The sequence below is a fragment of the Schistocerca nitens genome, chromosome 8 (genome assembly GCF_023898315.1).
Source record: "Schistocerca nitens isolate TAMUIC-IGC-003100 chromosome 8, iqSchNite1.1, whole genome shotgun sequence".
Lineage (NCBI taxonomy): Eukaryota > Metazoa > Arthropoda > Insecta > Orthoptera > Acrididae > Schistocerca > Schistocerca nitens.
In genome coordinates, this window is record NC_064621.1 from 363850502 (window position 1) to 363866610 (window position 16109).

At 40.7% G+C, this 16109-nt stretch overlaps 1 protein-coding gene across 1 annotated transcript in view; it reads right to left on the reverse strand.

The window, feature by feature from the left end:
• The window catches only part of LOC126199571 (lipase 3-like), a 190095-nt gene that overhangs the window by 80501 nt on the left and 93485 nt on the right, over window positions 1-16109 (reverse strand). The window contains exon 5 of the mRNA XM_049936494.1: window positions 1821-1979. Coding sequence (XP_049792451.1) covers window positions 1821-1979 — 159 coding nt within the window. The remainder of the gene's footprint in view (window positions 1-1820; window positions 1980-16109) is intronic.

The following is a 16109-nucleotide window of genomic DNA, read 5'->3' on the forward strand; positions in this document are numbered from 1 at the left end:
AGGGGTACCGAGTGTGAGCAGGGACAATATTAATCCTTATTGCTGCTGTAGTAGACGTCATTAATTGTCTTCTGAAGCTGAAGATATTATTCAGTTCTCTAATGTAATGAGGGAGGTTATTCCAGAGTCAGATCCCTGTTACTGGGAAGGTCTTCGAGGAATTGGTCTGAGTAATGGAGTGGGACCGAAAAGATTTAGCTCAGATGGGAAGGGGTGTTTCTGCAATGTTGTTCAGACGAGAGCGTTAAGGTCGAGGAGAGATATGAGGGACATCATACGTTGATAAGATAGTAGAGGAGAAAGAGGGTTTCTAAATCTCTGCATACAGTCAGGATAGCAGTGTATGTGACGGTGAAACGTGATCAAAGAATCTAATGTCAGATATATCACGTATATATGGAACACAGGCCTTTCACTATACAAGGCATGAAAGTACACTACTGCCCATTGAAGTTGCTACACCAAGATCAAATGCAGATGATAAACGGGTATTCATTGGACAAATATATTATACTAGAACTGACATGTGATTACATTTTCACGCAGTTTGGGTACATAGATCCTGAGAAATCAGTGCCCACAACAACCTCCTCTGGCCGTAATAACGGCCTTGATGCGCCTGGGCATTAAGTCAAACAGAGCTTGGATGGCGTGTACAGGTACAGCTGCCCATGCAGCTTCAACACGATACCACAGTTCATCTAGAGTAATGACTGGCGTATTGTGACGAGCCAGTTCCTCGGCCACCATTGACCACACATTTTCAATTGGTGAGTGGTCACGAGAATATGCTGGCCAGGGGCAGCAGTCGAACATTTTCTGTATCCGTACAGGACCTGCAACATGCGATCGTGCATTATCTGCTGAAATGTAGGGTTTCGCAGGGATCGAATGAAGGGTAGAGCCACGGGTCGTAACTCAACTGAAACGTAACGTCCACTGTTCAAAGTGCCGTCAATGCGAACAAGAGGTGACCGAGACGTGTAACCAATGGCACCCCATACCATCACGCCGAGTGATACGCCAGTATGGCGATGACGAATACACGCTTCCAATGTGCGTTCACCGCGATGTCGCCAAACACGGATGCGACCATCATGATACTGTAAACAGAACCTGGATTCATCCGAAAAAATGACGTTTTGCCATTCGTGCACCCAGGTTCGTCGTTGAGCACACCATCGCAGGCGCTCCTGTGTGTGATGCAGCGTTAAGGGTAATCGCAGCCATGGTCTCCGAGCTGATAGTCCATGCTGCTGCAAACGTCGCCGAACTGTTCGTGCATATGGCTGTTGTCTTGCAAACGTCGCCATCTGCTGACTCAGGGATCGAGACGTGGCTGCACGATCCATTACAGCCATGCGGATAAGATGCCTGTCATCTCGACTGCTAGTGATACGAGGCCTTTGGAATCCAGCGCAGCGTTCCGTATTACCTTCCTGAACCAACCGATTCCATATTCCGCTAACAGTCATTGGATCTCGACCAACGCGAGCAGCAATGTCGCGATACGATAAACCGCAATCGCTATAGGCTACAGTCCGACCTTTACCAAAGTCAGAAACGTGATGGTATGCATTTCTCCTTCTTAGATGAGGCAACACAACAACGTTTCACCAGGTAACGCCGGTGAACTGCTGTTTGTGTGTGAGAAGGAAAAGCTATCATTTGCATATCACAGCATGTTCTTCCTGTAGGTTAAATTTCGCGTCTGTAGCACGTCGTCTTCGTGGTGTAGCAACTTTAATGGTCATTAGTGTTATACAAAGTTTTATTGTGCACTGAAAATGTAGAATCCCGCACCCTAGGCTTTTCCTTACCGAGTTGAGATGCTTGGAGGAGTAGCCGGCCATGAGGAAGAGCAGGTTGGTGCAGACGTCCTTGTAGACAGCCTGTGACCGGCAGATGGTGGCGCCGAGGCCCTCCATGAACTCGCTGTGCGGAACCAGCTCGTGCATCCCCAGCTGGTTCACCACCGCCTGCCAGCAGATGCCACAACTTTGTCCTCAGGTCTCAGCCCAGCCGTTCGTAAGTGCGTCTCCCATAGCTTCCATGTCACACCAGGCGACTGCCGGTATACACCAACCTGACTTTCATCTCTTCGCCCTCCGCACCGCTCTCCCACTGTCAACGTAAGATTATGGAAAAGTCTATAACGGGGTCAACTCGTCCTCGAGGAGCCAGATGAGAATTCTTGAATAAATAAACAAACCATCAAAGTGGCATCAAATCGAACAGCTTTTTTTATCAGATAAGCCGAAATAGAATTAAAATTTGCACCAGATGGCAGTTATAACAGTCGAGGGACATGGAAGGGAAGCAGTGGTTGGGAAAGGAGTGAGACAGGGTTGTAGCCTCTCCCCGATGTTATTCAATCTGTATATTGAGCAAGCAGTGAAGGAAACAAAAGAAAAATTCGGAGTAGGTATTAAAATCCATGGAGAAGAAATAAAAACTTTGAGGTTCACCGATGACATTGTAATTCTGTCAGAAACAGCAAAGGACTTGGAAGACCAGTTGAACGGAATGGATAGTGTCTTGAAAGGAGGATATAAGATGAACATCAACAAAAGCAAAACGAGGACAATGGAATGTAGTCGAATTAAGTAGGGTGATGCTGAGGGAATTAGATTAGGAAATGAGATACTTAAAGTAGTAAAGGAGTTTTGTTATTTGGGGAGCAAAATAACTGATGATGGTCGAAGTAGAGAGGATATAAAATGTAGACTGGCAATGGCAAGGAGAGCGTTTCTGAAGAAGAGAAATTTGTTAACATTGAGTATAGATTTAAGTGTCAGGAAGTCGTTTCTGAAAGTATTTGTATGGAGTGTAGCCATGTATGGAAGTGAAACATGGACGATAACTAGTTTGGACAAGAAGAGAATAGAAGCTTTCGAAATGTGGTGCTTTAGAAGAATGCTGAAGATTAGATGGGTAGACCATATAACTAATGAGGAGGTATTGAATAGGATTGGGGAGAAGAGAAGTTTGTGGCACAACTTGACTAGAAGAAGGGATCGGTTGGTAGGACATGTTCTGAGGCATCAAGGGATCACCAATTTAGTATTGGAGGGCAGAGTGGATGGTAAAAATCGTGGAGGGAGACCCATAGATGAATACACTAAACAGATACAGAAGGATGTGGGTTGCAGTAGGTACTGGGAGATGAAGAAGCTTGCACAGGATACAGTAGCATGGAGAGCTGCATCAAACCAGTCTCAGGACTGAAGACCGCAAGAACAACGTGTTTTATTGCAGAGGACATAAGGAAGGGAAATATTCCGATGAAGAGATCATTGTAAACATGAAAGCTAAAAACAGTGTTGATGCAGAATGAGTTTTCACTTCCTGGCAGATAAAAATTCTGTACTGTAGGGGGGGTTCGAACGTATAGCCTTTTTCTTTCGCGGCCAAGTGTTCTATCGATGAAGCTATCCACTTACAACTCACGATCTGACCTCATATCTTCACTTCCATATATACCTTTCCTCCTGCTTTCCAATTTGCGAAAGGTAAAAGTCCCAGGTTCGAGTCTCACTCTGGTACACTGTTCTTCGTGTCAGGCTGTTTAAATATTCGATATATTGAAGAAAACTTAGACAGATCAGCAGGACTCATAAAAGTAAACAAATGGTATTTCATGGCATCATTCAAGTCCATGCACCAAAGTGTTCGCAATCTTATGATAAGGTAGAATACCTTTAGGAAGACCTACAGAAATTGGTAAGTAACAACAAAACACACTACTATATGATACTGGAAGATTTTAATGAAAATTAGGAGTAAAATGAAAGAATTGTTCCTCAATGGGAAGCAATTGGTATCTTCCCAGAAATCACACAGTCCATGCTTAATTAAAATTAGTCCTTAACAATTTATTCTAGATGTAATCAATTAAATGTATGATTAGTATGGATGAAATGCATACAAACATAATATTTATTGACTTTAACAAATACAGAATAATGTACAGAACGTTCCTAAAACGCTTTCTAATTGCGTATATTCATTGAGTTCTAAAATGCAAAGCAAAAATAATAAGAAGCTATAAAAATCATCCTCTTCTCACAGAAAGCTATATAGGTAGAGGATGAGAATATATTTAAAAATTAATTTAGCGTATAGTGTAGTACATCATATGAATTAATTGAAGGTAAGCAGTCTCCAACACAAAATTAAGTATTCATGTAAAACATACAGGCTGTAAAAAAGAAAAATACTATTTGGTACAAAAATACATAAAATATGTAAAACCACAAGTTGTGAGGAAATACAACTACCGTTGAATAACCTTATTGCCGAATTACTAAGCAGAGTTACTGAACAAGGTGTTTGCGAAATTCTTTCACCAAAGAACATGAAGAAAATTTTCTAGAATTCGAATAAGCACAACTGCCAACATAAGTAGCTTAGAAGCAGATATCCTAGGTGTAGAGAAGGAGCTTAAATCGCTTAATAAAGGCAATGCCTCCGCTGCAGATTGTATATCAATCGCGTTCCTTTGAGAGTATGCTGAAACAAATTACTCCATACTTAGCAATCTATAGGACCGTTAGCTCGCGGAAAGATACATACCTAAAGACTGGAAAGTTTCATAAGTCACACCAGTACCGAAGAAGGGAAATAGTAGTAAGCCACTGAATTACAGGCCCATATAACTCTCGTCGATTTGCAGTGGGATTTTGGAACATATATTGTTTCCGAACGCTATTAAATACCTCGAAAAAAATACCTTCAGCGGTGCTGGTCCTGATTGCTGTACACAATGGTACCTCTAATACCAAGTAACACGTCCTCTTCCATTGATACCTGCCTGTATTCGTCGTGGCATACTATCCACAAGTTCATCAAGGCAGTGTTGGTACAGATTGTCTCACTCCTAAAGGGTGATTCCTCGTAGACCCCTCAGAGTGATTTGTGGTCACGTCATCCATAAACAGCCCTTTTCTACATCTACATCTACATCTACATGACTACTCTGCAATTCACATTTAAGTGCTTGGCAGAGGGTTCGTCGAACCACAATCATACTATCTCTCTACCATTCCATTCCCGAACAGCGCGCGGGAAAAACGAACACCTAAACCTTTCTGTTCGAGCTCTGATTTCTCTTATATTATTTTTATGATCATTCCTACCTATGTAGGTTGGGCTCAACAAAATATTTTCGCATTCGGAAGAGAAAGTTGGTGACTGAAATTTCGGAAATAGATCCCGCCGCGACGAAAAACGTCTTTGCTGTAATGATTTCCATCCCAATTCGCGTATCATATCTGCCACACTCTCTCCCCTACTACGTGATAATACAAAACGAGCTGCCCTTTTTTGCACCCTTTCGATGTCCTCCGTCAATCCCACCTGGTAAGGATCCCACACCGCGCAGCAATATTCTAACAGACGACGAACGAGTGTAGTGTAAGCTGTCTCTTTAGTGGACTTGTTGCATGTTCTAAGTGTCCTTCCAATGAAACGCAACCTTTGGCTCGCCTTCCCTACAATATTATCTATGTGGTCTTTCCAACTGATGTTGTTCGTAATTTTAACACCCAGGTTCTAAACATTCTGCGTGGTGTCTGTTTGTTCTAAGTCGTGTCTCCCTACCACTTTCGCGCAACGACGCTCTGAGCGTGTTTTTAGGGAATTGACTAGTTTGAACCTGGGGCCTGTTGCTAGTAAGGAGACGCCAGACCAAACATGACAGGTAGAATTCAGAAGAGTTCAGTGAGACTAGCGATGATATAACCAAATACTTAATGATTTCAGCGTCAGCTCCACTGCACTCCCTGTGAAAGAATCTTAATAATAACTAAATTTAGTGGAAGGGGTTCAAGGCTTTCCTATTTTTTAGTTAGCTGGTAAAATAACGTCGAAAAAGCAGTTAAGTTTACCATTGGAAATTTTATTCTACTCACAAAACATTGTTTATAAATTGCACTATTGATAAAAGGAAATGTTTTAATACAGGATGGTAAAAACCAACTGCGTTCAACAAAAATGTGAACGAATATTCCCTGAATGGGTTTCCAAGTTCTACAATGGATCGAAGGATGACCTATGCCATATCACATCTATAATCTAGGTTTAAATTAAGTTTCACAAAAGAGCAAACTGTCAAAATGGTCTACAGTGACCCTCAATTATCTTTAATTACTTATCTAACTTGTCGTAAATTACAGTGGCTGATGTAGCTTCTCAATAACAATATAACAGAAAAATCATCGCATTTCAGATTTTTACTTCAAGTGGCAAATGTGAACACCATGAGCTTTAATTCACGATCGACACTAGTATTACGTAAAAAATGGGATGTAACAGATGCGACTTCCGCAGTTCTGAGCGAAGCCTTATGCGCTCAAAAATGCAGCATCGCGTGCGTTCATTACCTTGTCGGTGTTCGTCAGGGGGCGGCAGCCGACGCAGCTCCACTCACCTCGCCGTCTCGGAAGTAACTCTCTTCTAACTTCTCCTTACTACAATTAACAGAAGTTGGTTTAAAAAAAACTATCTGGCTGTGTTTTCATCTGACCAATCAGGCTCTCAATGTTAACCTTAAGCTCCGACTACAAAAATTCTGTCTATCCAATGAGAAACGATATACTTTTCGTGGTGGAGCAATGTTTTTAAAGTTTGCAACGTAACAGAGACGCGAAAAAGTCTCACGTTAAAACTTGCAGCTGGTGTGGTCCTTTAGTGTTATCGTAACATCTATACTGTTCTTTTGGAGGACTCTATCTTTTAACATGGGCTGGGGGGTGGTCTTGACGTAACAGAGACGCGAAAAAGTCTCACGCTAAAACTTGCGAGTGGTGTGGTCCTAGCGGTTAGCTGGCGACGTTGGTGTCCATCCGTCCCTTATCGTAGGGCCTTCCAGCTTAACGTGGTTCTGCTCTCGGTTTCTGTTCTCGTTTCTCCGCTCGGAACTGCGTCTGTCCCACAGTGGGAAGGTATGACATGCATTTAGGCATTCTTGTGTTAGTCTGTGGTATTCCATTTGCTCACCCGTTACATGTATTACTTTGGTTAATTTAATATCATGATTTATTTGGAGCTATGTGACATACTACTGGATTTGCTTATCATGTCAGGTTTTTAATGGTAGGTGTTGGATTTGCCTGACACCTTACATATCACCACCCTTCGAACTTAATTTTTTCACTGAAGTTAGGCAATGATTGAATCGTTGTCTAAGTTAGTCAAAAATTATTGCTTTATCTAAATTTTGTTGCCTACTGTTCAGCCACATTATTCTGTTCTATGCTAGTTTGTATTACTAATTTATATTTTTATATTCTTCCACATTATAATTAAAAATGACAAGAGAAGAATATTTTTATGCTATTATTAATTATTAATTATTTTCTTTCTTTATTTAAGTGTGAAGTTTGTTTTTTAAGAAGTTTGTTATCGAAAGTGAAGAGTCTTTCACATCGATTTTCTTAGAAATATATTTTTTTAATAAATGTTGTAATTAAGTAAAATCTATTCCTAACACATTTTCTAAATATCATGTACAAGTAAAATGTTTTTGTTTCTAGACACTCATTTCAACATTGTTACACTAACAAATAAGAATTATTTCCAAGAATTGCTTTGACAAAGAAATATACATACACAAATATTGAGATATTATCCTAACAAATGGTACAAATGTTTAAAAAAAAGGGAAAACATCCAACAAGATAATTTTTTATTCTTTGTTTTTATAAGGAGAAAATAAGTAAAATATAGTTATTCTTTTATTTTTATGAGGAGAAAATAAGTGGCATACAGTTTTAGTGTTTATTATGCCTTACTTTTGTTCTTTATATACTGTCCATTTCAGAACTAATGACTTATTTTTATCGATAGTCTATTTTTTACTTAAGTCCATAGTCAATGACTGTTATTTTGTAGTTTATTAGCTGCCTGGTGTTCTTAACTTATTTAGTTTTTCACATGTCTCTTTTGCACAATTCCTACATCACATAATTTGATTTCACACATTCACACAATCCTATGAATGTTCAATCATGAGGTTGGCGAATGTTTTTGCATGTGTGTGTTGCTGCTGCTGTTGCTGTTGCAGTTGTGGAGGTCCCATAATGGAATGGAGCTGTGAGTGCAGAATCTCTTGGTTTACTGGCTTTGTATGCGTAAAGTCATCGTTATGTGTCGCTGAAAGTGGTCGATTTTCGTTGTAATACTTCGCAGACGACTAGTTTACAATAGGATAGGGATTTGGGAAGGTATGTCGTCTATTCTTCACCCATCTTCTTTCTTGGTCTCAATCTTGCGAGTCTTCAACTTCTGTTCTTCCTGCTTTTTCTCTGCTTCTTACTTGCTTCTTCGTTCTTCTCTGGACAGGATATGGAAATATTTATTGATAACTAGTCGCTTTGAAGTTCTCCTCCTAGTAACAGTTTGATAAATGGTTTGGACATGTCATTTCCACTTTGTGGACGTTTTTCTTCAGTTTCGTGCATCAGTGTGCTGTTTAATAGCGGTAGTGTGACTTTTACATTTTTTTTTTTTTTGCCCGTGGTGGCTTGCCCAAGTGGTCTTCTCATCAGGCCGTTTTTTTTTTGCTCGCTCCGCTGAGTGGGAGCGCTCGGAGACCCTTCGGCGTCCCGTCGCGTCTCTGCAGGGTTCCGTATTCTGTCCCAGCATATATACAGCCCATTTCAGCAACAAGGGCCTTCTGTTGGTCTCGCTGTCCTTTCCCTTCTCTCGACTATTCTGCCTTGTAGGAATCGTGTCTTGCTAATTACGTCCTTTTCTTTCTTAATACTTCTCGCGTTGCAACTTGTGGGTCGTTGCATCTTGTCCGTGCTGGAGATTTTACAATGGTTCTTACAAAAAGTTTTACTTATAATCATCTATCACATGTCTAGTACCTTCATTATTTTATGCCTTCTTAAAAAAGCTTTACAAATTTTGGCGCCCTTTCCATGTTACAATTCTAAGATATTTTGAGTCTTAACTTATACAAGAAACCTCAAATTCGTTTTTTATTTTTGTGTAGTGTCGTGGTGTATAGCATTTTAGTATTTCATGCTGTTAGACTATCTACGCTTTATCCCTTCACCTTAATCTATGGTACTCTTGGTGTTATTTTTGTTTTTGTTTTTATTGAAACTACTTTCTTTTTCCCACCTTCCTCTCTCTTCATTCTTCTTTCTCCTGACGATCTTATGTGCAACATAATCTTGAAATATTGTGCTAATTATTTACCAGTAATAAAATTAATCTTCAAACTTGTACTGAAAGCGTTTAATACTGCCAGTCTTAGGTAAAAATACCTCTGCTTTATCTCGTAAAATACCCTCTAATTCTCTTTTACTGTGTTCCGAAATACCTTGAACTTCTTGCAATTTTTCGTCGATTTCTTTATGAACTTCTAACATGAGTTAAGGCGATTCCCCCTTTTGTGCATACCATTCTAATTCTTCATCCTCTTTATCTCGCATCATTCTTAATTGTTTGTTTGTAACTGGTATTTCTTCCAATTTTAGCTTTTGCTCAAAGAGAAGTGTGACATTCCCGAATGTTACGCTACCTTTCCCCATATCTGTTATTGCTCGCCTCTCATTTAAAAAATCTGTACCTATAATCAAATCTACAGTTAGTTTAGGTATAATCACGAAGTTGGCTTCGATCTTTTGACCTTGGCACGAAGAGTTAACCTTGTTTGTTTCGTAACTTCCGCAGCATTGTTTCTAATAGGACCTCTTACTTTAATCTTACGTGTTTTCAGAACTGGCAATTCCTCATTGGCATTACACTGCATGAATAAATTTTCTGAGATCGCAGTCAGTTCACTTCCGCTATCAATTACAATATTGACTGGGATATGCTTTACCATGGCCTTCACAATTGGTTGAATTTGAAAGGGTTGGTTCTGTTCTTCTTCTTCTTGCATCAACGAATCCTCCACTGAATCATACATGAGTCTTTTTAGGAATTTCCCTTGTGCGATTCGAACTTTCTGCAGGATAAGCTTCGACTGCTGCTTCTCTCTCTTTTATTTCCTCTTCTCTATTTCTTCCTTGATGCATGCTTTCTTCAACATCCTCTACTTTTTCCTCATCCTCGTCTATCTTCGCCTTCTTCATCGCTACTTCCACATAATCGCATCTAAATGCTCTAATTATCGTTTCATAACTTCCTTCATTATATACGTTGGGTTGTGTGCCCACTCGTAACTTATTTTCAACTTCTGTCGACTGCGCATTATCCTCATTCAATTCGCTTTTCTTCTCTTCTCGTGATAAGATTTTTACTTCTCTGTTCAAGGTGCTGCAATTGTCCTGGGTTGGTGCGTCATTCTCTTTGGCATGGGCGCTTAGCTGTCAATTCGAACTTTTATCGGGGTTTGGTGGTCTCACCTCCACTTCTTCTATCTGCATTCTCTTTTCTTGTTCAGCTTGTTGGTAGTGGTTTCTTTGTTGATAATTTGTCGGTCTATTGGTTCTTCAGTACCCATTCCGGTTGTCGTTATTCCCTCTGTAATAGTTGTTGCCGTTCCTGGGTGAATTATAGTTATTGCCATATTCTATTCTAAATCCATAACCGGTTCTTTGTTGAAATCTATTGTCGTTTCTTGGTGCGAAGTTATCACATGGTTCGTAATCATTGTTTCTTCGTACTGTGTCTTGTGGATTCCACTGCTTTTTGCTTTCGTTTTCACGTGCGCTTCGTCTTTTTCTTGCGTCATCTTCCGAAAATATGAACTCTAGTTCCCTTAGAATACCTTTAAATGCTTCGACGTCATTGCCTCCGACCTACTAATGATTGCTGGTATTTCAATGGTAGCTTCATCGCGCATAATTTAATCAACTCTGCGTCACTGTATGGTACATCTAAGCATTGATTTTTCTTTGCCATTAATTCGAAAAATTTCACGGGACTCTTCTCTCCTGAATTTTCAAAATATGGGTTCTGTAATAATTCGTACTTCACTCTGTTCTGTGCTTCGCTGGACCAATATCGTGAGAGAAACTTCTCTCTCTCCGTACGATCGGCATGTCGCTGCAACATTCTGCATGGTTTCTGCGACTGTTCCTGACATGTGTGCACATATAAAATCTAATTTGTGTGCTAGCGTCCAGTGTTCTGGTAATCCTACTCGGAATTGATCAATAAGAGTTCGTGGATGTAATGAGTTTCCTTCTCGAAAGTGTTGAAATTTTCTGACTGTGAGGAAATGATAGTTGTCGTACTTCGTCATAGTTCCATATGAAATTCGCGATTCTTCGCCACTTTTGTTTCTGATCATTTCTCCCGTCGTTCTTTCCGGTTGCGGTAGATCCATTGGATATTGTCCACTGTAACTTTCGCCTACCCTTGCGTAGTATCGTTGGAGTGTTACGCAATAATTTTCTTCCATCAGTTGTGAACGTGTAGCTGAATGCATTGCACTGTACTCTTCGCGACCTTGCTTTCTATTGTCAAGTATTGGTTCGGTATCTTGTCTGGCTAACCTTGCTGCTTCATTGCACCATCCAAACTGTCTTGAAACGTACATTTGTGGTTCCGCATGTGTTTGTGATGACGTTTGTTCATCAAGAATTTCGAAACGTGTTTGTTGCTGTGCAGGCTGTCTGATTTCACGTATGTTACTTTCCGCCTGTAATTGGAATCGGAAATGTGTAATATCTTCGTTAATTGCTTGTTTTTCCGGTGCTGTTACACATACGGATGTGGTTGCAGACTCTGTGCTTGTTCGATCCTGTTCACTACGATCTTCAATGGTTTGCAACAACTCTGTTCGCAATTTCTGAAACTGTCGCTTCGTTTGCGCTTCTATTTTGACTATCCGGTTATCATATCTTTTCAGCGCTGCTTTCGTGATACGTTTGTGTAACACACTGTTTTCAACAATTTCACGCGCTGTACCTGCTGCTTGTCTAGTAATTTCGTTTATCTGTTTCTCTAGTTTCTTGACTTCTCCCTGGGTGTTGTTACGTGATGTTTTGATCTCGTCCTGAATGTCATTACGCAATGTTTGTACGTCCGCTTGTACCTTGTCAATGTCTGTTCTCAATTGATTGTGACCTGTTATTAAGTTTCCTATCACTTCTCGAGATTCTTTTGCCTCGTCTTCAATATGACTTAGGTGTAACTGAATATTTTTGTTTTGTTCTTTAATCTCACGCAATTGTCTCGTGGTTTCTGCAATTTGTTTCGTCGTTTCTGCATTTTGTTTCGTCATTTCTGCATTCTGAATTTTAATTTGTTTCGCAATTTCTTTATTTTGTCTTGTCATGGTTTCCGTCATTAATTGTAACAATTCTGCCAGATTGGTGGGTCCTATTGCGTTTTCTTCCGACGTCCTACGCTCTGTGTTTTCGCCCAAGTGTTGGTTCGCAACCGATTGCATTGAACTGTGCTGTGACACGTTTCTGCTCGCATTCCTTGTTCTCTGTGGTGAGGGAGCTCCGATTCCTTTTACTATGGGTTCTACGTATTCAAGACGCAACTTAGAATCCTCATCGACTGTCTCTCTACTTTCCTGCTCCTCTGTCGTATGCTGACCTAGGTTTTCTGTGTCTTGACGTACATTATCCTCGTTATGGTGCGTTATATGTCCTATTTCTCGCGATACTGCATCGTCTGTTGTACTGTCCTCTATTCTCTGTCCATTTTCATGCTGGGTCTCTACCTCAATTCGGTCAAGGTCTCGATCTGCCAATGCTAATCTTTCCGAATCCCTTATTTTCTGTTTTAAAAGCAATTCACGCGCCCTACTTCGCGTCAACATGCGCTCATACGATCTCACGCGTTACATAACTTTTTATACACACGAATTGACAAACCATTCACTTACTTGTTGGGTCAGAACCAACTTGTCAACGATATATCCGCCACCTGTGCGCTTGCATTGAGGAGAAAACTTAATTCTAACAATATTAAAATTCATAACTTAATTATGCTGTTTTCTCTGCTAGAATGTCCATCTATTGAATACTTTATTACTATCTGTCGCTGCAGCTACTGTTTTCGACTATGTATAACCGTGGAAAATTTTTTTTTTACAAAAATTTTTCAGTAAGATATTTTTCTGACCCAGTTAGGCATGTGGTCGACCTTCAATCATGGTATTTACCATCCTGGCAGGGTCGCCATTTTCTAAACATTCTGCGTGGTGTCTGTTTGTTCTAAGTCGTGTCTCCCTACCACTTTCGCGCAACGACGCTCTGAGTGTGTTTTTAGGGAATTGACTAGTTTGAACATGGGACCTGTTGCTGGTAAGGAGACGCCAGACAACACATGACATGTAGAATTCAGAAGAGTTCAGTGAGACTAGCGATGATATAACCAAATACTTAATGATTTCAGCATCAGCTCCACTGCACTCCCTATAAAAGAATCTTAATACTAACTAAATTTAGTGGAAGGGGTTCAAGGCTTTCCTATTTTTTAGTTAGCTGGTAAAATAACGTCGAAAAAGCAGTTAAGTTTACCATTGGAAATTTTATTCTACTCACAAAACATTGTTTATAAATTGCACTATTGATAAAATGAAATGTTTTAATACATGATGGTAAATACCAACTGCGTTCAACAAAAATGTGAACGAATATTCCCCGAATGGGTTTCCAAGTTCTACAATGGATCGAAGGATGACCTATGCCATATCACATCTATAATCTAAGTTTAAATTAAGTTTCACAAAAGAGCAAACTATCAAAATGGTCTACAGTGACCCTCAATTATCTTTAATTACTTATCTAACTTGTCGTAAATTACAGTGGCTGATGTGGCTTCTCAGTAACAATATAACAGAAAAATCTTCGCGTTTCAGATTTTTACTTCAAGTTGCAAATGTGAACACCATGAGCTTTAATTCACGATCGACACTAGTATCACGTAAAAAAGGGGATGTAACAGATGAGACTTCTGCAGTTCTGAGTGAAGCCTTATGCGCTCAAAAATGCGGCATCGCGTGCGTTCATTACCTTGTCGGTGTTCGTCAGGGGGCGGCAGCCGACGCAGCTCCACTCACCTCGCCGTCTCGGAAGTAACTCTCTTCTAACTTCTCCTTACTACAATTAACAGAAGTTGGTTTAAAAAAAACTATCTGGCTGTGATTTCATCTGACCAATCAGGCTCTCAATGTTAACCTTAAGCTCCGCCTACAAAAATTCTGTCTATCCAATGAGAAACGTTATACATTTCGTGGTGGGGCAATGTCTATAAAGTTTGCAAAGTAACAGAGTCGCGAAAAAGTCACATGCTAAAACTTGCAGCTGGTGTGGTCCTTTAGTGTTATCGTAACATCTATACTGTTCTTTTGGAGGGCTCTATCTTTTAACATGGGCTGGGGGTGGTCCTAACGTAACAGAGACGCGAAAAAGTCTCACGCTAAAACTTGCGGGTGGTGTAGCCCTTTTTGTGTTATCGTAAGATCTATACTGTTCTTCTGGAGGGCTCTAGCTTTTAACATTGGCTGCGGGGTGGTCTTGACGTAACAGAGACGCGAAAAAGTCTCACGCTAAAACTTGCGGGTGGTGTGGTCCTAGCGGTTAGCTGGCGACGTGGGTGTCCGTCCGTCCCTTATCGTAGGGCCTTCCAGCTTAACACGGTTCCGCTCTCGGCTTCTGTTCTCGTTTCTCCCCTCGGAACTGCGCCTGTCCCACGGTGGGAAGGTATGACATGCATTTGGGCATTCTCGTGTTAGTCTGTGGTATTCCATTTTCTCACTCGTTACTCGTATTACTTTGGTTAATTTAATCTCACGATTTATTCGGAGCTATGTGACATACTACTGGATTTGCTTATCATGTCAGGTTTTTCATGGAAGGTGTTGGATTTGCCTGACACCTTACAAGGTACTTAGTTGAATTGACAGCATTGAGTATTGTACTATTTATCGAGTAATCGAATTCCAACGGATTTCTTTTGGAACTCATGTGGGTCACCTCACACTTTTCGTTATTTAGCGTCAACTGCCACCTGCCACACCATACAGCAATCTTTTCTAAATCGCTTTGCAACTGATACTGGTCTTCGGATGACCTTACTAGACGGTAAATTACAGCATCATCTGCGAACAACCTAAGAGAACTGCTCAGATTGTCACCCAGGTCATTTATATAGATCAGGAACATCAGAGGTCCCAGGACGCTTCCCTGGGGAACACCTGATATCACTTCAGTTTTACTCGATGATTTGCCGTCTATTACTACGAACTGCGACCTTCCTGACAGGAAATCACGAATCCAGTCGCACAACTGAGACGATACCCTATAGGCCCGCAGCTTGATTAGAAGTCGCTTGTGAGGAACGGTGTCAAAAGCTTTCCGGAAATCTAGAAATACGGAATCAACTTGAGATCCCGTGTCGATAGCGGCCATTACTTCGTGCGAATAAAAAGCTAGCTGCGTTGCACAAGAACGATGTTTTCTGAAACCATGGTGATTATGTATCAATAGATCGTTCCCTTCGAGGTGATTCATAATGTTTGAATACAGTATATGCTCCAAAACCCTACTGCAAACCGACGTCAATGATATAGGTCTGTAGTTAGATGGATTACTCCTACTACCCGTCTTAAACACTGGTGCGACCTGCGATATTTTTCAATCTGTAGGTACAGATCTATCGGTCAGCGAGCGGTTGTATATGAGTGCTAAGTAGGGAGCTATTGTATCAGTGTAATCTGAAAGGAACCTAATCGGTATACAATCTGGACCTGAAGACTTGCCCGTATCAAGCGATTTGAGTTGCTTCGCAACCCCTAAGGTATCTACTTCTAAGAAACTCATGCTAGCAGCTGTTCGCGTTTCAAATTCTGGAATATTCCATTCATCTTCCCTGGTGAAGGAATTTCGGAAAACTGCGTTCAATAACTCCGCTTTAGCGGCACAGTCGTCGGTAACAGTACCGTCGGCACTGCGCAGCGAAGGTATTGACTGCGTCTTGCTGCTTGTGTACTTTACATACGACCTGAATTTCTTCGGATTTTCTACCAAATTTCGAGAGAATGTTTCGTTGTGGAAACTATTAAAGGCATCTCGCATTGAAGTCCGTGCCAAATTTCGCGCGTCTGTAAATTTTAGCCAATCTTCGGGATTTCACGTTCTTCTGAACTTCGCATGCTTTTTCCGTTGCCTCTGCAACAGAGTTCG